Source organism: Pan paniscus, chromosome 7, assembly GCF_029289425.2.
Source record: "Pan paniscus chromosome 7, NHGRI_mPanPan1-v2.0_pri, whole genome shotgun sequence".
Lineage (NCBI taxonomy): Eukaryota > Metazoa > Chordata > Mammalia > Primates > Hominidae > Pan > Pan paniscus.
In genome coordinates this window covers 30,618,821-30,639,568 of record NC_073256.2, presented here as the reverse complement: position 1 = coordinate 30,639,568, position 20,748 = coordinate 30,618,821, and the positions used below count along the sequence as shown (strand labels likewise).

The window sequence follows — 20,748 nt, the reverse complement described above, 5'->3', positions numbered from 1 at the left end:
GCGGAAGCAGTGTGGGAAGAGGCGGGGTCTGGGCCAGCTGCTGATCCTGCTCTCCTCCCTCCTTTGGCCTCTAGGCTCCCAGGAGTGGTTTGGAACCTGCGCCATGTGCTCTGGAGGCTGTGGCAGGGCAGGCACGGCTTGGAACCTGCACCATGTGATCTGGGGGCTGTGCCAGGGCAGCAGGAGTCCTTGTGTCCCCTGCGCACAACACAGACAGAAGGCTGGGTCCACCCAGTGGGCGGTCAGGTGCCAGGCCAGTGCTTACCCCGCCATGTTTGCAGCCTGAGGCCAGCTGGCTGCAGGTGCAGGGCTATGCGTCAGGGGTCAGGGTGAACACATCCCTGCAGGTCTTGGGGCTCCTGGGTTGCTTCTGGAAGGGCCCGGATGGGGCCTGACTGGAGCTGCTGAGGGGTGGAGCTTCTGGGAAAAGGATTCCTCCTAGGGGGAGTGTCTTGGGCCTGGGACCACGTGGCAGGGACAGAGACGGGTGCATGGCAGTGTCTGCTCTTCTCTGTGAAGGCAAAGGGCCTCTGAGGGAGTATTACAGCCGCCTCATCCACCAGAAGCATTTCCAGCACATCCAGGTCTGCACCCCCTGGCTGGAGGGCCGAGGACTACCCCTGCTTCTAGGTGAGAGGCCAGCAGGAGGCTCAGGGAGGAGACGGAGCCTTAAGCAGGGGGAGCAGGGGTGGGCAGGATGTACTTTTTCTGAAAAGGTGGCTCTGGAGGCCACTTGGGGACAGGACCTGGGCTCTGGCTGAACTCCCGGGAGGAGGCTACTTCCTGGTGTGCCAGCCCCTTCCTGCCAGGTGGCCCCAGAGGCCCTTTACCAAGGGGTTTGAGGAGGCCACGTCCTTTCAGTCTGCCACGCCCTCCATTCAGTCCTCTTCCTTCCTGCAGGAAGTCTGGGCCTGGGGTTGGGGCCACTGTTGCCCAGGTGTGGGAGGGCAGTGGCTTTGGGAGGTACAGGGACGATGTGTCAAACAGCGTCGCCTCTCCCAGTGAGATGGTTCTCCTTTGCCTCCGTCTCTTTCCCCGTTGATTTCTCCAAGTGGGGAGTCATGGCTTGGTCCTGATGCGTCTCTATAGCCACATCTTCCAGCTTCGAGGGAGCAGAGTACTTGGAGGCTGAGGGCCTTTTCCTGGCAGGATTCTCCAGCTAGTCTTTGTTTTAGACAGTCTTGCTCCTTTGCCTAGGCTGGAGTGCACGATCTCAGTTCATGCAACCTCCGCCTCCTGGGTTCAAGCGATTCACCCACCTCAGCCTCCCAAGTAGATTACAGGATTACAGGAGCCCGCCACAGTAGCTGGCTTATTTTTGTATTTTTAGTAGAGACAGGGTTTCACCATGTTGTCCAGGCTGGTCTTGAACTCCTGACCTCAAGTGATCCTCTCGCCTTGGCCTCCCTAAGTGCTGGGATTCCAGGCGTGACCCATCATGCCTGGCCCCAGCTAGTCTTTAGAAATGTTAAGCTATTTGGCTTATTTTCACACTGACAGCTGGTTTGCGGTGGGTGTGCTGTGGTTTATTATTATTATTATTATTATTTCTTTTTTTTTTTTGAGACGGAGTTTCGCTTTTGTAGCCCAGGCTGGAGTGCAATGGCGCGATTTTGGCTTACTGCAACCTCTGCCTTCCCGGGTTCAAGCGATTCTCCTGCCTTAGCCTCCTGAGTAGCTGGGATTACAGGCACCTGCCACGAATTCGCTTCGCTAATTTTGTATTTTTTTTTTTTTTAGTAGAGATGGGGTTTCACCATGTTGGCCAGGCTGGTCTTGAACTCCTGACCTCAGGTGATCCGCCCACCTTGGCCTCCCAAAATGCTGGGATTACAGGCGGGAGGTGAACCTGGGTGTTGGAGGTTGCAGGGAGCTGAGATTGTGCCACTGCACTCCAGCCTGGGTGACAGAGTGAGACTCTGTCTCAAAACAAAACAAAACAAAACAACAACAACAGCAAAAAAATCAAATTGTGGTTACGTAGAAGAAGTGTCAACTTACATTTTCAGATGTCCCAGACAGGCCGTGTGGCTGCTTGGCCAGCTTAAGCCACTTGTGGTTGGGGCTGTCGGGGGCCTTATCCAATTTTCACTCCCCTCGGGGGATGTTGCCTCACTGTGCTGGAAGGATTTGTGTTCCCAGGGCAGAGACCAGCGCTCTGACCCACCCCTCTTGCCTAGCAGGGTCGGTGGACCTGGGTGTCTATCTGGACACGTCCTCCAGTGGCCTGGACCTGCCTATGAAGGTGGTGGACATGTTCAGGTGCTGTTTGCCTGCGTGTGCCGTGAACTTCAAGTGGTAGGAGCAGAACCCGAATCTTTCTGGGGATAGCTTCACAGATCCACCACTGCGGGGGAGCAGTGCAGAGTGAGCTGCCCACAGTGAGGCCCTGCCCCTCGGTCAGTCCAGCACACACTGGAGGCCATGACGAGGAGCCCTGCGGTTACTGTGTCTGGGCTGAGCCTCACTGAAGTAGTTGCTTCCATTTAGAGCTCATGTTATATTTAGGTTGGCATAAAAGTAAACACGGTTTTTGCCATTAAAAATGGCAATTACTTTTGCAGCAACCCAATATGAAAAAAAAAAGCACCTTAAATACCAGAACTCCACTAGGGGCTTTTGCTCCCAGAGTAGAATTGGCAGGAATTGCCTGCAGGCTTACATGGTTTTCTTTCTTTCTTTCTCTCCCACCATGTCCCTTTTGGCCAAGCTCACGTGCTGGGCTTGAATCAGTTAAATGAGTGTCATGCTGTGGCCTGACTCCACCCAGCATAGACGGGTGTTTGGAAGGGTGGAGTTAGAGGAGATTCTAGAAGCAGTAGCCCCAGCAAACGTTGAGCCCTTGGCCCCTGCTCAGGAGCCGGCCCCTGGATGGGATTCAGGGATGCGAGCCCCTCGTGTGAGCTGAGCTCAGGGAATGTCGGGATCAAATCTGGTGTCCTAGAAAAGTCATCTTTTATGTGCTGAGCCAGTCCCCAGGGGGTTGCCTTTACTTGTTCCATGGCCATGGAATTAAGAAAAACATGCAAAAATAATTCTTCAGTCCTTGAAGAGCATCCAGCACAGAAGGTACAAACCTTCCTTAAGGCTCCCTCCTCAAATCAGTTTGTCCATTTTGATGTGCACCCCCCCAGGCTTTTATACTCTTCAGATGCCAAATCTAAGAACCACCTCCCAGAAACCACACACCCTGTTCCAACCCCCAGCCTGGTTTGAGCGTGGGGTGGGTGGGAGTCCAGCTGGGCACCCCAGGGGTCTGGTGTCTTCTCCAGGAAGCTCTCGGGCTCCCTTTGTTCTCTCTGCAGTTTACATGAGCTGGTGAAACATGAAGAAAACGGTCTGGTCTTTGAGGACTCAGAGGAACTGGCAGCTTAGCTGCAGGTAGCCATGTCTGCCACCACGCCAGGGTGGGCAGGGTTCTGGAGACTGGCACCGAGCCACGCTCCCTGATCCCTGCTTCCCACAGCCAGGGTGGGACCATGCGGGGTCTGGTGGAAAAGCTAGGGAGGGAGCAGAAGTCACAGAGGCTTCCTACTCTGCTGTCCCATTTCGGTACAGTAGGCTTGGGAAAGTTAGGACACAACCCCACCTGCCCTCTGGATTTCTGGAGCTGACACTCCACAAATGATGCTGGAGCCGGGTGGGCCGGGCTGCAGTTTAGGAAGTGGTCAGGATCAGGTAGGTGCGTGGGCAAAGGGAACTTCTGGGACAAGCCTTGAAAGATGGGTGGAATTCTGCAAAGCTTACTTGTTTCTTATTGCAAAAAGTAATACATCATTCTTGACAACAGAATGATTGGGAGGATTTTCAGTAAAGGTCCAGGTCAGAAGTCATTTAGACTGGGTCCCCCAGTCTCTGTCAGAACCATGGTACTCTGTTGTGGTGCGAAAGTAGCCACAGATCATCTGTAGAATAAGGGGTGTGGCTTTGTTCCAACAAAGCTTTATTTACAAACACAGGCTGTGGGCTGGGTTTGGCCTGCAGGCTGTAGTTTGTGATCCTTGATTCAGACAGTTTAGCAAGGCTGTAAAGAACACCCACACCCCCTTGTTACCCACAGATGGGTGGGACTGTGTTGGCCAGAGGCTGAGAGGACGGTGCTCACAGGGGAACGTACAGCATGTGGAGGCCGGAAGGTGCTCCAGCGCACCAAGTGTGGGAAAGTGGGACATACGGGGAAGTTTCCAGAAAGCATGATATCAAGTTGGAGGCGGAGCGCTGCTGGGGTGTGAAGGGTCTCAAGTCCAAGTGAGGGAGTTAGGGACTTGGGAGGGGTTGTTGTTGGGTCGGGGAGCTGGGGTCATCCAGGTGGTGACCTGGGATGGGGTGGGGACAGGCAATGAGGTAAGCTCTGCTCTTTAGTATTTTGCAGATGCCTTTCTCAAACTTTCCTGATCCTGCAGGCAAGCTAAACCAGTTCTGGAAGAACCTGCGGGAGTCTCAGCAGCTCTGATGGGATGAGAGCTGGGTGCAGACTGTGCTCCCTTTGGTTATGGACACATAACTCCTGGGCCAGAGGCTAAATCCCCAGGGCCCCTGCTGTCCTTCCCACAGCTTCTTCTTGGAGTCTCAGGGCAAACCCTTTCGAGCAGCGCCTCCCAGTGGCCAGAAGCTGAAATGACGGCAGTGGTGCCACCTGGTGAATGACCCGGGAAGCTGTGGTTGGCCCTGATTTCTTCTTTGGAGTCTCCGAAAAGCTTCCTGTCTTCTGTTCTTCACGCCCCATGCCCCTGCTAGCATATTACTGTTCTGTGACTTCCCTGTGACCTCTGCAGTACTCCCAATCCTGCATTTGGTCTCCAGGTGTCACCTTTCTTCCATGTTCCTAACACTTTGATTCCTGTCTTGAAAAAAGCACCTGCTGCACCATAAGCCCAGGGATGTGGCAGCTGCAGCGGGCTTAGATTTGTGAGGAACCGAGTGTGTCCGGGGATGTGGCAACTCCAGCGGGCTTGGCTTTGTGAGGAATCGAATGTGTCCAGGGATGTGGCAGCTGCAGCAGGCTTGGTTTTATGAGGAACCGAGTGTGTCCACGTGGGGGAATGTCATAGTTGATACACACGTTTTTATTTGCACAAAGAAAATGCTATTTTTGGAGCCAGAATTTTCATGTCTGATTTATGGTGATTTTCTTAAGAACCAGAACTGCTGGCAGAAACGGGGCACCCACACGCTTAGATAGCCGATGTCTTATTAGAGGGCAGTTTGTGGTTCCTGATTTGGAATTTAACATTCTCCAAACATTCCAGTCCAATGAAAGTTTTATCCCCTTTCTCATATAAAAATTCTTCCCACGAGAGTGACTTGATTCTCACAATCCCGTTGGAGTCGTGTGTGAGTCCTACAGTGTGAGGTTCAGCATTGCCATCTCCAAGTGCTCTCCGTAGGGAAACAGTTTCTGGTCATGATGAGCTTCCGCTTCCCATCTGATCCCAGCCCAGCCTGGAAACAGAGCACGTGTTTGAGGATGGCGGTGTTTGGGGACAGGACATGTGCGTTTTGTGTGGGGCTGCTAGGACAGGCCTGGCAGGGTGGGGGGTGTCTAAGTCAGTTTACTTGCTTCACAGGTTCCCAGGCCCACCCACGTACCTAGAATTGGCCTCCAGGATGGGACCGGAAATCTGGTTTTGCATAGAAATGGCTAGCAGCAGGCACCATGCCGCTATCCACTCTCTGCCCGCGTCTGCCCCAGCACTTGGCACAGCAGGACCGAAGCAGAGATCTGAACCCACATCTACCTGGCTGCTCAGTCAACTCACTCTTCACAAAGCTTAGAAAGTGGCCGGGCACACTGGCTCATGCCTGTAATCCCAACACTTTGGGAGGCCAACGCCGGCGGATCACTTGAGGTCAGGTGTTCGAGACCAGCCTGGCCAACATGGTGAAACCCCATCTCTACAAAAATACAAAAATTAGCCAGGCACGATGGCGGGTGCCTGTAATCCCAGCTACTTGGGAGGCTGAGGCGGGAGAATTGCTTGAACCCAGGAGGCGGAGGTTGCAGTGAGCCGAGATTGTGCCACTGCATTCCAGCCTGAGTGACAGAGTGAGACTCCATCTCAAAACACACACACACACACACAGACACACACACACACACACACACACACACACACAAAAGTTTAGAAGGGGCTGATGTTCTCATAAGCACAGATGTCTGAAGAGCCATTAGCCAGAATGATTCTTTTTTTTTTTTTTTTTTTTTTTTCTGAGATACGATCTTGTTCTGTCACCCAGACTGGAGTGCAGTGGCACAGTCATTGCTCACCACAGCCTCAACTCCTGGGCTCTAGCAATCCTCCCACTTCCTGAGTAGCTGGGATGACAGGTGCATGCTACCATGCCAGTATTTTTTTTATTTTGTAGAGATGGGGTCCTGAACGCATGGCCTCAAGTGATGCTCCTTCCTCAGCCTCTTTTATTATTATTTTTTAGATTGAGTTTTACGCTGTTCCCCAGGCTGGAGTGCAGTGGCGCAATCTCAGCTCACTTCAACGCCTCCCAGGTTCAAGTGATTCTCCTGCCTCAGCCTCCCGAGTAGCTGGGATTATAGGTGTGCACCACCACGCCTGGCTAATTTTTGTGTTTTCAGTAGAGGTGGGGTTTCACCGAGTTGGCCAGGCTGGTCTTGAACTCTTGACCTCAGGTGATCTGCTCACCTCTGCCTCCCAAAGCCTCAGCCTCTTACAGGGTTGGGATTAGAGGCATGAGACACTGTGACCTGGGATGATTTTCAATCACGGTTTTTTGTTACGAGTGGAAAATGCGTATTTATAAAAATGAAGTAGTATAGACATGAACGTGTAGCAATCTCTATAATCCTGCCATCCAAGGATGGCACCTGTTAACGTGTATATCAGGCATGTCCAATCTTTTGGCCTACCTGCGCTACATTGGAAGAAGAAGAATCGCCTTGGGCCACCCATAAAATACAGTAAAGCTAGCAATAACTGATGAGCTAAAAGAAAAAAAATCACAAAAAATCCTCATATTGTTTTAAGAAAGTTTACAGATTTGTTTTGGGCCACAGGTTGGACAAGCCTGCTATATATATGTTCTAGGTTTTCCCCTATAGGTATACCTATGTGAAAATGATTATTTTGATACATTTTTTTTTTAGATGAAGTCATGCTATGTTGCTCAAGGTGGCCACAAACTCCTGGGCTTAAGTCATCCTCCCGCCTCAGCCTCCTGAGTAGTTGGAATATAGGTACTCATAACCACGTGTGGGTGATTATTATTAGTTTTTAAACAAAAATGGGGCTGGGCGCAGTAGCTCAAGCCCGTATTCCTACCACTTTGGGAGGCTGAGGCAGCAGATCACTTGAGGTCAGGAGTTCAAGATCAGCCTGACCAACATGGAGAAACCTCGACTCTACAAAAAATACAAAAATTAGCCAGGCGTGGTAGCACGCACCTGTAGTCCCAGCTACTCAGGAGGCTGAGATGGGAGGATAGCTTGAACCTGGGAGGTGGGAGGTTGCAGTGGGCCGAGATGGCTCCACTGCACTCCAGCCTGGGCAATACAAAGCCAGACTCTGTCTCAAAAAAAAAATAAAAATAAAAAATAAAAAATAAAGGTTGGTGGGGGCTTATACTATGTGTTCTGCTTGGCACTGTTTTTTTTTCACTTAAAAGATATTGCAGGTTTTTTTTCACGTAAGTATCTGAAAAAAGACTTCCTTTTTTTTTTTGCTTTTTTGAGACAGGGTCTCGCTCTGTTGCCCACGCTGGTGTGCAGTGGTGAGATCAGGGCTCACTGCAGCCTCCACCTCATGGGCTCAAGCCATCCTCCCACCTCAGCCTCCCGAGTAGCTGGGACTACAGGCGTGTGCAACCACATCTGGCTAGTTTCTGTATGTTTTGTGAAGATGGGGTCCCACTATGTGGCCCAGGTTGGTCTTGAACACCTGGGGTCAAGTAGTCCTCCTGCCTTAGCCTCCTAAAGTGCTGGGATGACAGGTCTGAGCCCCGCGCCCAGCCAGCCTCCTGTGTTAGGTTGTGCGGGACTCTGTCGTGGAACCCAGTATGCCTTCGTGTGTTGGCTTGTTTGTTGACTCTGTAGTTCACGGGCTGCCCCACATGGACAGGCACTGGGTCGTCCGTGTGTCTGTGTGCAGGCAGAGGCTGCTGCGGGTGCATCTGTGCACATGGCTGCCAGGAGGGGCTGTGCTCAGGGGGAGCTGGGGCAGAGGCTGGTGGCAATGGGGGGCTTGGGTGTAGTGTAGAGGCATGAGAGCCACGTGGTCTGGGTGCAGTCTGTGGGAGCTCGGGGGTCGCTTGGCCTCTGTGTGTCCTAGTGTTTTTGTCGGTGAGATGGGACAATGACAGCACACCTTCACAGGTGCCGGGGGCTGACCAATGTCAGGTCTCAGGACAGTGGCTGGCCCATTAGGGGGCCCGTTCCCCTTCTCTATAGTCACCCTGCTCGTCTTCCATCAACTAGGTGCTCAGGACAGTGGCGTGGAGGATCCGCCTGTACAGCCTGTGCTCCAGCATCCTGCAGGCCACAGCTGTGTCCAGCCCTGACCCCAACTGCCCCTCCCGCCACCTCCATTTTACAGATGAGGAAACCGAGGCCCAAGGGCTTAGAGAACCCTGCTCTGAAGCACATAGTAGGGCTGCTGGGCTCAGACCCTCCCTGCCTGTGCTGACCTGCCCTCCTCCTGCCGCAAGCCCCCAACGCCCCGAGCCCACCCTGCTCACCGGCCTCTGCCCGAGTTCCCCGTATGGTGTGGGAGTGTGGGGCATCCTAGCTTTTCCCCGGCACCCAGTTCTTTCACTTTCACTGGAGTCCTGCAGGGACAGCTCGGGGACCATGCAGGCCCGGGTGGGCGTCGGGGCTCACCTAGCTCCGTGGTGAACAGCTGGCACGTCTCTGGGTTGCGGACGGTAAAGGCCATGTAGACCTCAGGAGCCCGCTTGTGCTCTTGGCAGGCAGCCAGCCTCCGCAGAACCCCGACCAGTGACACGATGGCTTCTGGGCAATACAGCAAGTCTACGGTGAAAGCTTCAGGTTACTGAAAGGGACAAGTGGAAAGTTCCAGTTCATGCTGACCTCAGCAGCAGGGCGAGGCCAGAGAGGCAGCGGTCCTATGAGACTATTAGATGCCACTTGACCATTTGGGCCATTAGACGGAAAGGCAATTACTTGGGTGAAAAAGGAGAACCCTTAGTAGAGAAAGCTGCAAAAGACCAAAGCAAAAGAAAAAAATCTCCAGACTCACTGGTGTTCCTTAAAAAACCAGCTCTGGTTCTCGGCCTATCTAGGGGGCTGTGAATGACAGAAAGCCTGACCCTGCCGTGAACTTCGTGTTTCAGGTGTCTGCCGATTGGTCTGCTGGCTTGCAGGGGTGGGCCTGTGTCCCTGGCCACCGCTGGACCTGTGGGTTTCAGGGCTGGGACCCAGGACCACAGGCAGAGCTCTGTTCCACCAGAGAGGGGACTGAGTGTGCTGTCAGGGGTGAGGGGTTTTTGGTGGCCCAGCCAAACACCACCTTCTCTCAAGGGCCCTGGCCTCATCCCAGAACTGGTTGTTTTCCTCCTGTGGTCTCTGAAGGACACAGGGCATGGCTCTGGGACAGAGCCATGTGGTGACGACTGTAACGGGAGTATGCCTGTCTCCAACAAGAGGGCTGTGGCTTGAAGGTCACCTTAAGAGGCACCCCTGTCCTTTGATGCCACCCTGGAGGCCCAGAGTAACTCTTCTGGAAGCCCCATCATGTCCATGCCCGACAGGGTCCATTGTTCCCTTTTCCCAGAGCCAAGAGCTGGGTAGAGCTGCAAGGACACCGCCTGCACAGGATGCCTGGGGCTGGGCATTACCTGCTGCAATGACAACATCTGGCTGGAAGGCAGAGAGCTGATGGACCGTCGCTACGTCCCAGTCCAGCTGGGCCACTGTCACCCTGGGGCTGTCTAAGTTGGCAGTGATGTCTGCCTCTAATGAGAGGCCATTGAGAAGGACATTCCCTCGGAGCTGCTCGAGGAGCCGGCTGTGACAGTCGCTGAAGATGTATGCCCGGGGGTGGCACATCTTGCAGACGGACAGGCCTGTAAGGCCGGCGCCACTGCCAAGCTCTAGGACAGTCCTGGCGGGAGGAAAGGGGACCGTGTCTTCGACTGCACGAGGGTAAGCCTGCCTCGGTGCCCTGCCCTGTGCCCCGAGGTCACCTGTTAGTGAAGGCTGCCGGGTTCTCGATGACCCATTCTGCAAGGTAGACTGCGGCTGCCCTGTGCCCCGAGGTCACCTGTTAGTGAAGGCTACCGGGTTTTCGATGGCCCGTTCTGCAAGGTAGAGGGCGGCATCCCATGTGACCAGGCCTGTGGTACCGTGGGAGATGATGGCTGTGCTCTCGGAGAATGTGACCGACCCTTCCGAGGGCTGCACCAAGAGAGGGCGAGACAGTAAGTCCAGCAATCAGAAAACAAGTGGCTTAGAAGACAAGTAGCCATCCACCACATGGCTGAATAAAGCATGACAGGACCAATCGCCACTCAGCAATGAGAAGCAGCTAACTGTTGACATACCAACAGCTTGCACGGGCCTCAAGGGTGTCACGTGGCATGAAAGACACTCATCTCAGGCCACACAGGATTCTATTCATCGAACATTCCTGAGACAACGGAATTCTGGCGATGGAGCACAGGTCAGTGGTGGCCAGGGGCCAGGTGTGGCTATGAAGGGGTGGCTGCATCGTGATGATTCAATATGCTATGTTTTTCCTTTGTGGTTTTCTGTATCTATGTTTTATCTTATTTTTTTTTTTGAGCTCTGTCATACAGGCTGGAGTCAGTGGCATGATCTTTGCTCACTGCAACCTCTGCCTCCTGGGTTCAAGCAATTCTCCAGCCTCAGCTGCCCAAGTAGCTGCAACTACAGGCATGTGCCACCATGTCCGGCTAATTTTTGTACTTTTTTTTGGGACAAAGATTCGCTCTCATTGCTGAGGCCGGAGTGCAATAGCGCGATCTTGGCTCACTTCAATCTCTACCTCCCAGGTTCAAGAGATTCTCCTGTCTCAGCCTCCGGAGTAGCTGGGATTACAGGCGCCCACTACCACACGCCGCTAATTTTTGTATTTTTAGTAAAGATGGAGTTTCACCATCTTGGCCAAGCTGGTCTCAAACTCCTGACCTCAGGTGATTCCCCCCGCCTCAGCCTCCCAAAATGCTGGGATTATAGGCATGAGCCACCACGCCTGGCCTAATTTTTGTATTTTTAGTAGAGATAGGGTTTCATCATATTGGCCAGGCTGTTCTCGAACTGCTGACCTCAGATCCACCCGCCTTGGCCTCCAAAAGTGCTGGGATTATAGGCTTGAGCCACCATGTGCAGCCCTGTCAAATATTCTTTGAGGACTGGGCACCAGGTCCTTGTGAGGCAGGTAGTGTGTGTCACCTATTGGACAAATGCCCAACAACCCCACGAGACATGCTGTTGTTGTTGAAGTGCTTGATTTACAGACAGGGAAACTGAGGCTAAAGAAGGTTAATGGACCTCATGTCTAAGACTGCAGAATGGGTGAGTCAGGATTTGAACCCACACCCACGTTTTCACTTTGTCTGTGCAGGAAGGGTATCTGGGCTGTGAGGGGGAGGAGGGTGCCCTTCTCATACCAGCAAATAGCTCCAGTGGCCCAGGGTGCACTCCTTGGCCATCAGGGTCTCCACCAGCGCCTCGTACAGCTCGTCCAAAGGCTCCGTGTGGACAGCCTCGTGCTGCGGGCAAAGAGAGTGAGAGCTTGTTTGCTTTCGTTCTAATCTGTAAAAATGGCCAGATGATTTTCACCAAGTTTAGAGGGGAGATTTGGGATGGAATGGTGTAACACCGGACAGCTGGCGCATAAAATATTCACTTCGTTGGGCGTGGTGGTGTGTGCCGAATAGTCCCAGCTAATCTAGAGGCTGACATGGGAGGACTGCTTGAGCCCAGGAGTTCGAGGACAGCCTGGGCAAGAGACCTTGTCTCTAAAAAAAATTTTCACTTGGTAGGGCAACCTGGAAGGGAGGGCCTTCAACAAGAGGTGTTGAGAGGGTAGGGTTAGGTGTAGTCTAGGGCAGGAGACAAGGATTCCGTGAGAGCTGCCACGTGACCATGACAGAGAGCTCTGTGTTTAGATCAAACACAGAGAGGAGGAAAACAAAAGGTGCTTTTAAGTGAGCCCAGGCAGAACTGTGAGGGTGGCCCATGCTGCAGGCTGTGGCTGTCAGCAGGCTGCTTTTCCACAGCTGGCCCCATCCTAGGATTCACAGGGCAGCAGCAGGGTACACTGGGTGACTGCTGCCCTCTCGTGATGGCACAGGGCAGACCTGCTGGAGACTACAGATGCACCCTTTTGGGGAGGACTAGGGAGAAAGCAGGTATTGGAGAAGCAGGGGATTGTTTATTTGCTAAAAGTGTGGCCCTTTCACTCAGCAGGTCTGCTACTGCCTACTAAGGAAAGGCCTCTCGACATCCTCATGTCAAACCCTGCATGTTCGGGCCCATCTTTAAAATCCATCCTAGGCCAGGTGTGGTGGCTCATTCCTGTAATCCCAGCATTTTGGGAGGCTGAGGCAGGCGGATCACCTGAGGTCAGGAGTTCGAGACCAGCCTGGCCAACATGGTGAAACTCTGTCTCTACTAAAAATACAAAAATTAGCCAGGCATGGTGGCATGTGCCTGTAGTCCCAGCTTCTTAGGCATGAGAGTTGCTTGAACCCAGGAGGTAGAGGTTTCAGTGAGCCGAGATTGTGCCACGGTAATCCAGCCTGGGCACCACGGTGAGACTGTCTCAAAAAAGTAAATAAATAAGTAAAAAATAAAATCCATCCTGTATCAGTCAGGAAAGAGCTCATTCCAGCAGGATCAATGCAGAGAATTCACCAGAGGAACTAGTTCCAAAGGTATGGCAAGAGCTAAATTTTCCAACAGGGGCCCATGGGGCAACCCAGAGACAGACAAGAGCAGGAAACTCCAAACCCTTCGGTGGGCAGGACAGAGGGTGTGAGTGAGGGTTCCAGTGCTGTGGGCTGGACCAGCCTGGTAGGAATGAGAATCCATATGCTAGGAGATGGGGCCCCAGAGAAGCAGCTGCTGTGGAAACCCCAGGAGGCAGAGTGAGGGAGAGACGCTGGCCTCCCCTTCTTCCCGCCCTGCACTGTCTCCCATGGGTCACACTCAGCTGCAGCCAGTTGCCTGGGGAGGCCCCTGCCATGCTGGGGTTTGCAAAGCAGGCCCAGGGCCTGGGAAGGATGGGGGCTCCAGAACGCAGGTGGCTATGCTGTCCGGCTACTGGGTGGACACTGCCCATTACTGACCTTTTTGATGAGTTCTGAGGGAAAGCACAGGGCATACTTGACTGACGGCGGGTGCTTCACACACAGGATGCCTCACAGTCTACGGCAAAGAACAGAACGTTGGTTGCTCGAGAGCCCGTCTTAAGTCTCCTATGAGCTTCAAGCCAATACAGCAGAGGGCAAACTCCAGGCTAGCCGATCCCTCAGCAAAGATGTAGATGGACACGGCGTTCTGGCCCCACGCATCTGCAGTTTGTCTTAAGATATAAGTCATTTCCTAAAGATGCTTCCACTGCAGTGGCACAGGCTATGGCAGCATTTCTAATGCCCATTCTGAGCAGGAACACAGGGCATGTGGGCCCAAACAACCTCCCTCCCAGGGGAGCCAGTGTGAACCAGGGCTTGCAGTAAGGACAGTCGCCAACTATCTGGCTCTATGGAAGAGGCGGGAAGGCCCACTCGGCAACTGCTCTCTGGGAGTGTGTGTCCCTGGGGACAGGATGGAGGGGAGGGGACACTCAGGGTGACACTCCAGCTAAAGCTGAGAGAAGCCAAGTGCAGGATGAGCAAGTTCCAGGCAGTGGGAACAGCCTGTGCAAGCTCTGAGGTGGCCACGGGCTGGCACTTGGAAAGGAGGGCAGAGGGACTGGTGCAGCAGGAGTGGGGACGGTGGGAAAACAAGAGCCTGGAAGGAGAGGGAGGAGACAGTCCGCAGCGCCTGCTGGCTGGGAGGGATGCAGATTCTGCCCAAGGGCAGCAAAGTACCCCACGCAATACACAGGCTCTTCATGCTGGTGCTGGTTTTTCATTTTTTCTGACACAGAGTCTCGCTCTGTTGCCCAGGCTGGAGTGCAGTGGCCTGATCGTGGCTCACCGCAGCCTCTGCCTCCTGGGTTCAAGCGATTCTCCTGCCTCAGCCTCCCGAGTACCTGGGAGTATAGGTGTGCACCACCACGCCCAGCTAATTTTTTTTATTTTTAGTAGAGATGGGTTTTTGCCATGTTGGCTAGGCTGGTCTTGAACTCCTGACCTTAGGTGATCCGTCCACCTCAGCCTCCCAATGTCCTGGGATTACAGGTGTGAGCCAGTGCACCCAGCCTTGTGCTGGGTTTTAAAGCAGCTCTCCCTACATCTCATGCTTCACCACCTACGAGAGTGAGGCTCAGGGGGAAACTCAGAGCAAGGTGCGAGATAACTTCAGGTATCTCCATGCTCGAAGCCCTGACCTACTGTATTGCCCTGAAAGTCTTCCCTGCTGTGGCTGCATCTTTTCCACGTGGATAATCTTGGTTCACCTCTAGAACAGGAATTCTTCACCGGGGCTCCTAGGATGGGCCGGGTGGGTGGGGGTGGAGGATGTCTGCCTCCCCTGAGTTTGTATGGAAAGTGTATTCTGGTGCACTTCTTTCTGGGAGGGAGTCTATTGGTTTGTCTTTTCAGAAGGGCCCATGGCCCTTCGAAGGTGAAGACCCAGGATGCAGGGTGATCTGCACTTGGCCCTCAAGGCCAAGGTCAGCCTGTGGCTGGGCCGGGTGGTGATCCTGGCTCTCACTTGCATGCAGATGCACTTGAGTCCAAACCCCACCCTGGGCAAAGCAGGGGCCCATTTAGGTCTAGAAGAGACAGGAGTGGGCGGGACAGGCCTCATGAATGCAAAAAAGAAAGTCTCTGAGCATCTACCAAATGCTAGAAGCTGTTTTGCACCTGTCATCTCTGTTTTTGCTGTGGATGGTTTAAAAAACATTCCGTAGATTTCCCCCCTCTTGCAGATTTTTGTATATTCTGATGTCTTTGTCTAAGTCATAGATAGAAAACGAAAGCTTAGGAGCTGTCGGAGGTGCTGACACCCTCCTGAAGTGCTGACTCAATGGTTTTGTTCTTTGAAGAGGGCTGTTTTTAAAGGGTACAAGCACACCTGTGCTGCTTCTCTCAGGTCTTCCGGAGAGCTTCAGGAGGCAGGGTCATGAGTCCCAGGGACTCTGGGATTCTTACCTTCTGCAAAATATCCCGCAGCAGCTCAGAATCTGATGAGTCTCTTAACTTTGCCTCTAAGCTCTGTGTGGACGGGAGAGAGAGAAATCTCAAGGGCCCATTCACAGGAACATTAAACACGCAATAGAGTGTGTTGGCAAAGCTCTATGTGATCCCTCCCTGGGGACGTGGAGCCAGTTGGAAGTGGAAGCCACAGCGGCTGAAAGCCTGACCTTCAGATGTCTCAGGATGCACCTGGATGAGTCACAGGAAGAAGGCTGACTCTTGGTCGCATTAGTCCTGGCTACTCAGCTGCCACCCAGGTCATGGGCCAGCTCCCTGGTTACGCTGGTCAGCCAGGAATTACCAGGGCAGCCATGGCACCAAGGTTTGATGGGCTTGCCATCTGAGTTTAAGTGGAAATGCAGAATGTGCCCATACCAGCCTGGGTTACATTGTCCTCTTACAGGGGCCTCAAGCCCAGCAGCGAGCTTTGGCTCCCGAGTTAGGCAGACTGTCTCGGCTGGTATGTGACACATGGCAAGGCACTTCATTGCTTCAGAGCTTCTTCTATGCCATAAAAGGCCCTACAAGACCTGCTGCTAATCCCCCTCTCTGGCCTGTTGTCCCTCACCTCTGGCCCACCCTGCTCACTCCACTCCAGCCACACTGGCTGCCTTGCTATTGTTCCTCAACCACAACTGGCTTATTTCCACAACAGGGCCTTTGCATATCCTGTTCCCCAGACCCTTCCCATGGCTGGCTGCTTCACCACTCAGGCCCCAGTTCAAATGCCACCTCTTTGGGGAAGGCTTCCCTGATTCCCTGACTTTGGTGACACTTTTCCCCAGTTGCTCCATTCACCATTTCCCTGTTTTCTTGGCTTTAAAGCCACTCTCATCTGGTCTTTTCTTGTTTATTCATTTATTTGTTTAGTCTCTGGCTCTCCCATGCAAGCAGAGCCTCATCTATCATGGGTACTGCTGAGCCATGGTGCCTGGCTCACGGAAGGCATTTATTAAACATTTTGAGACTGAATAAAACACTAGCTAACACCGACATGCATTTACCATGAGCCAGGCACTGATCCACAGGCTTTTGTACTCAACGCTGACAACAACCCTAAGAGGTAGGTATCATTATATCCCCCATTTTATTAATAAGAAAACAATAGCACAGAGAGATGCAGTCACTTGCCCAAGGTCACACAGGGCCAGGGGTTGGGCCAGGATTCGAAGCAGGCAGGCTGTCTCCTGGGTCTGAACTCTCAACTACTTCACCATAATCAAACAATCCCTCTGGTCAAATGTGAGTGATAGTAATAGTACCCACCTCGTGGGTGTTGAGGGTGAGCACAAGTTAGCATTCAGTGTGGGCATGTGAACAATTATAGTCAATATTGAATGGAGACCTATGATGCTTTTATGAAGGTTTCTATTTTGGGTTAAAAATGCACAAATTTCTCCTGACTGGAAATGATCTCTGAGTGCTAAATATTTCATGTCAATGGAATAACGCAAATGATTAAGCAACACCCCATAAAATGGGGCAGACCCAGGGAGGAATATATATCCAAACTGACTCATCCCAGTGAGCTCACTGCACATGAATTCCAAATGGGGCGGGGTGCATTAAGCCCCTCTGCTGGCAGAAGGGAGGCTGCTGCCTGCCATGTGCCTGTGCTGAGAATGGCAGGTCCCCAGGGAGAGGAGAGGCCACCCCCTTCTCTGTCTCTTCCATCACAGGCGTGAAAGCCTCAGCGCATGAGCCGATTGTGTGCAGTGCTCGACATACAGATGAGAACACTGAAGCACGAGGGACAGCCTGTGACCTGGTCACCGTGCTCAGGAGGAGGTGGTTACCCACGGGCCTGAGGGCACTGACTTTTAAGAATGGGCGAGCGCAGCTGTGTCCCAGTGACCAGAACGATTACTGCCTTTAAAAAGTCGTGAAAATGATCGTGAACTGTACCCCACACCGAGCGCGCGTCTGCCCCCCAAGGCGGTGGAGACACCCCCAGCTTCCGCCGCCAGCTCGCGGGGCAGAAGGGGTGCGAGCGACTCTGGCCAGGCCCTAGGGACGGGGACCGGTTCTCGCGGTCCTGACCGGGGAGAACCCAGGAACTCACGTGGCCGGAGCGCCGGGGGTTTCAGCACGGAGACCCATCCCGTCTGCCCCTGGACTCCCGCTCGCCCCGCGGGCCTCTCCGCTCGCCCCGCGGGCCTCTCCGCTCGCCCCGCGGGCCTCTCCGCTCGCCCCGCGGTCCTCTCCGCTCGCCCCGCCGCCCACCTGCCAGGGGAAGGAGTGCAGTGTGCGCGCCGCCAGGAAGCGGCGCTCGAAACCCTGCAGCAAGAGTTTGGTCCCCGCGTTCTCCTCGGGCGCCATGACGTGGGCGGGGCCGCAGCGTTGCCGGGAGACCTGGAGGAAGCCGGGCCTGGACTGAAGAGGGGGCGGGCCGAGGGCAGTGCGCGGGGGCAGAGAGGGGGCGGGGCCTGGGGATAGGGTCAGGAGGTGCGTCCTGGGGTCGGACTCTAGGACGGGGCCAAGATGAGCGTTAGGGGGGCGGGGCCTGGGGTAGGGCCAGGATAAGCGACGTCGCGGCAGGTCCTGGGTAGAGTCCAGCTTGGCGGTTCCTGGGGCGTGGCCAGGAGAGGGCGATCCTGGAAGCTGGGCTTCCGAAGCGTCCAGGTTGGTGGCGTCCTGGAGGCGGTGCCTTGAGTGGGGGCAGGATAAGAGTCCTGGAGGCGGGCATTAGGGCGGGGATAAACGCCAATGGGTTCAGGAAGCGGGACTCAGAGCAGAGCCCAGGAGACAGGTCTTAGGGCGGGGCTAAGGCCAGACCCAGAGAAGGTCTCAGAAGGCGGGGCAGGGGCGGGGCGTTGACTATGTCGTAGCACTTGGCCAGGCGGTGCGTGGACTCTGGGAGGCGAAGCTTAGGACGGGCCCACGTGGGGAGGAGCCCAGGGTCCGGGAAGCGGGGACGAGTCCGGGCTGGGCTGCGCTCAGGAGGCGGGCCCTCGGAGGCGGAGCTTAGGGAGGGGCCGGTGTCGGGAGGGACCCAGGGACTGGGAGGCCGGTCGGGGCTGGGCTCAGGGGCCGAGACCTAGCTGGGCTTGGGGCGGGGCCGAGACGGAGCGAGGGGTCCAGGGTGTGGGAAACGGGGAGGGATTTGAGGAGGGGATCGGAATGTGGCTCAAGTTCGGGAGGCGTTACCTGCGGAGGGTTTGAGGCAGGCCCAGGAGCGAGCCCATGGTCTTCCGACGCGGGGCCGGGGGCGGGCCCCAGGATCTGGAGCTTCGGGCGGGGCCGAGTCCGGGTTTGGGGCCCGGGAGGCGGGGCCAGTTAGGGCGAGGGTCCCTGGGATCGTCGGGTCAGGCCTTGGGCTAACGTAGGCACTTTCGCAGTTCCTCCGCCTTCGGAAGGTCTTTTTAGCAGGGGCCTTACGGGTGCATGCTTCGGTCCTGGAGGCCTTATCCTAGCCTCCTCTCCATCAGCGCCACCCGTCTGGGGCCCGAAAGGAGGGGCTTTCCCTCTGTCCCCCAGCCTTTGGACTGTCACCAAACAAGCCATTTGTTCATCAAATACTTTTTAAGCGCCTACCATGTGCCTGACAAGGGAGATGTAATGGTGAGAAAAACTAGGTGTGGTCCAGGCCCTTCAGAGGCTCAGGGGCTCGTGGAAGAAGTGGACATTGAAGTACTTATCACACAAATGAGGATAAAAGTACGATAGCGATATCTACCACGAAGGTGAGCAGACAGAGCTAGTGGGGCTTGCAGGAGGAGTTTTGATCTTGCAGGGACAGGAAGGAGGAGTTAGCTCCTGCGGGGTGGGATTGGGGATGGTGGTGATATAGACGTGGGGACAGAGTGGAAAACAACAAAAATATAATTATTTTAGTTCAAAGTTATTGTGTCTTGAGTTGAAAGGCAGGGCAGTTAGCAACACAGTTTAGATTTCAGTACTGCCCCTGAAATCTGAACTGTGTTCAAAGTCTAAAACGTTTACCTTAGCAAATTCCTCATAAAACTCCATTTGGAAGAGTCCCGAGAGCGAATTTGTTAAGTATACTTGCAACAGGTAGATGAGGAGACAAATAAAATCTTATTACCTCTTTCAGATGAGAGGCACTTGAGCCCTGCTCAGCTATGAGAATAAGAGAGGGGAATTAATTCTAATTGAATACACTTGTTCTCTTATAGCTGTTGTTCCACACCAGAACCAAATGAGCGCAAGATCTGACAAAGAAAAAAAAAGATTCATCTTTTATTCCTCCAAACACTTTCATTTAAATCAAGAGGATGGGATGTGGTTATTGCTGTGTTTTTAGACAGAATCAACGGTTTCTGGGTCTGAGATGTTGCATACACCCTCTCAGTCCCTGTATCCTGAGAGGGAGTCACCTGAGAATCCACAGCAAGTCCTAACCAGGGATGGGTCTGGGTGATTAAGGAAGATTGGCTTCAGAACTGGGCCAGGGGCACTGCTTTGCTTTTGCTGTTTTGATCAGCTCTCTGCCTGCAGGAGACAAGGAAAACCAATGGGAACAGGTTAGTTATACTCATAAATCCTGGGCTTATTTTATTAACTCACATAATAGCTATTAATTGTCTTTCCTCCAAGGAGCAAAAGGGCATATACGGTCAATGTCATAGTAAGTAACATTGTATTATGTTATACTAAAATATTAATAAATTTGGTTCAGTCTTTCCTGAGTCCACAGATTGGAAGCAGATTGAGGAAGGACACTAGCGGACCACAGAGCTGAGCCATGCACACAGAAGAAATCTTTTTTTCTTTTTTTCTGGAGACGGAGTTTTGCTCTAGTTGTCCAGGCTGGAGTGCAATGGTGCGATCTCGGCTCACTGCAATCTCCACCTCCCAGGTTCAAGCGACTCTCCTGCCTCAGCCTCCCGAGTAGCTGGGATTACAAGTGTGAGCCACCCTGCCGGGCCACTTTTGTATTTTTAGTGGAGACAGGGTTTGAACACCTTGGCCAGGCTTGTCTCAAATTCCTGACCTCAGGTTATCCACCCGCCTCTGCCTCCCAAAGTGCTGGGATTACAGGCGTGACCCACCGCGCCTGGCCAGAAGAAATCTTTATCTTGGTGTGCAGTGTCTGGTGATGGACAAATGTCATCTCTCTTGGATCTGAATCTGGAAGGATCAAGGCACTGAAGGAATTTTTTTTTTTTTCAGACAGTCTCCCTCTGTTGCCAGGCTGGAGTGCAGTAGCACGATCTCAGCTCACAGCAACCTCTGTCTCCCGGGCTCAAGCGATTCTCCTGCCTCAGCCTCTCGAGTAGCTGGGACTACAGGCACGCGTCACCACACCCAGCTAATTTTTGTATTTTTAGTAGAGACAGGGTTTTACCATGTTGGCCAGGATGGTCTCAATCTCTTGACATCATGATCCACCTGCCTTGGACTCCAAAAGGGCTGGGATTACAGGTGTGAGCCACCATGCCTGGCCTCACTGAAGGCATTTTTTTAATG

The 20,748-nt window shown here is 53.6% G+C and overlaps 2 protein-coding genes across 2 annotated transcripts in view; one reads left to right on the top strand and one right to left on the bottom strand.

Annotated features, from left to right (window-relative positions):
* The window catches only part of LOC129398588 (uncharacterized), a 49,371-nt gene extending 44,833 nt beyond the window's left edge, over window positions 1-4,538 (top strand). The window contains exons 5-8 of the mRNA XM_063607065.1: window positions 520-630; window positions 2,184-2,298; window positions 3,306-3,381; window positions 4,404-4,538. Coding sequence (XP_063463135.1) covers window positions 520-630; window positions 2,184-2,298; window positions 3,306-3,375 — 296 coding nt within the window. The 3' untranslated portion in view covers window positions 3,376-3,381; window positions 4,404-4,538. The remainder of the gene's footprint in view (window positions 1-519; window positions 631-2,183; window positions 2,299-3,305; window positions 3,382-4,403) is intronic.
* LOC129398591 (protein-lysine N-methyltransferase EEF2KMT-like) lies at window positions 3,927-17,960 on the bottom strand. Its single transcript, XM_055116281.2, is given in 9 exon segments — window positions 3,927-5,442; window positions 8,849-8,998; window positions 9,826-10,091; window positions 10,251-10,384; window positions 11,620-11,721; window positions 13,303-13,366; window positions 13,368-13,381; window positions 15,274-15,336; window positions 17,542-17,960. Coding segments are annotated over 9 exon segments (990 nt in total). The 5' UTR covers window positions 17,638-17,960; the 3' UTR covers window positions 3,927-5,341.
* Window positions 17,961-20,748: the final 2,788 nt, after the last annotated feature.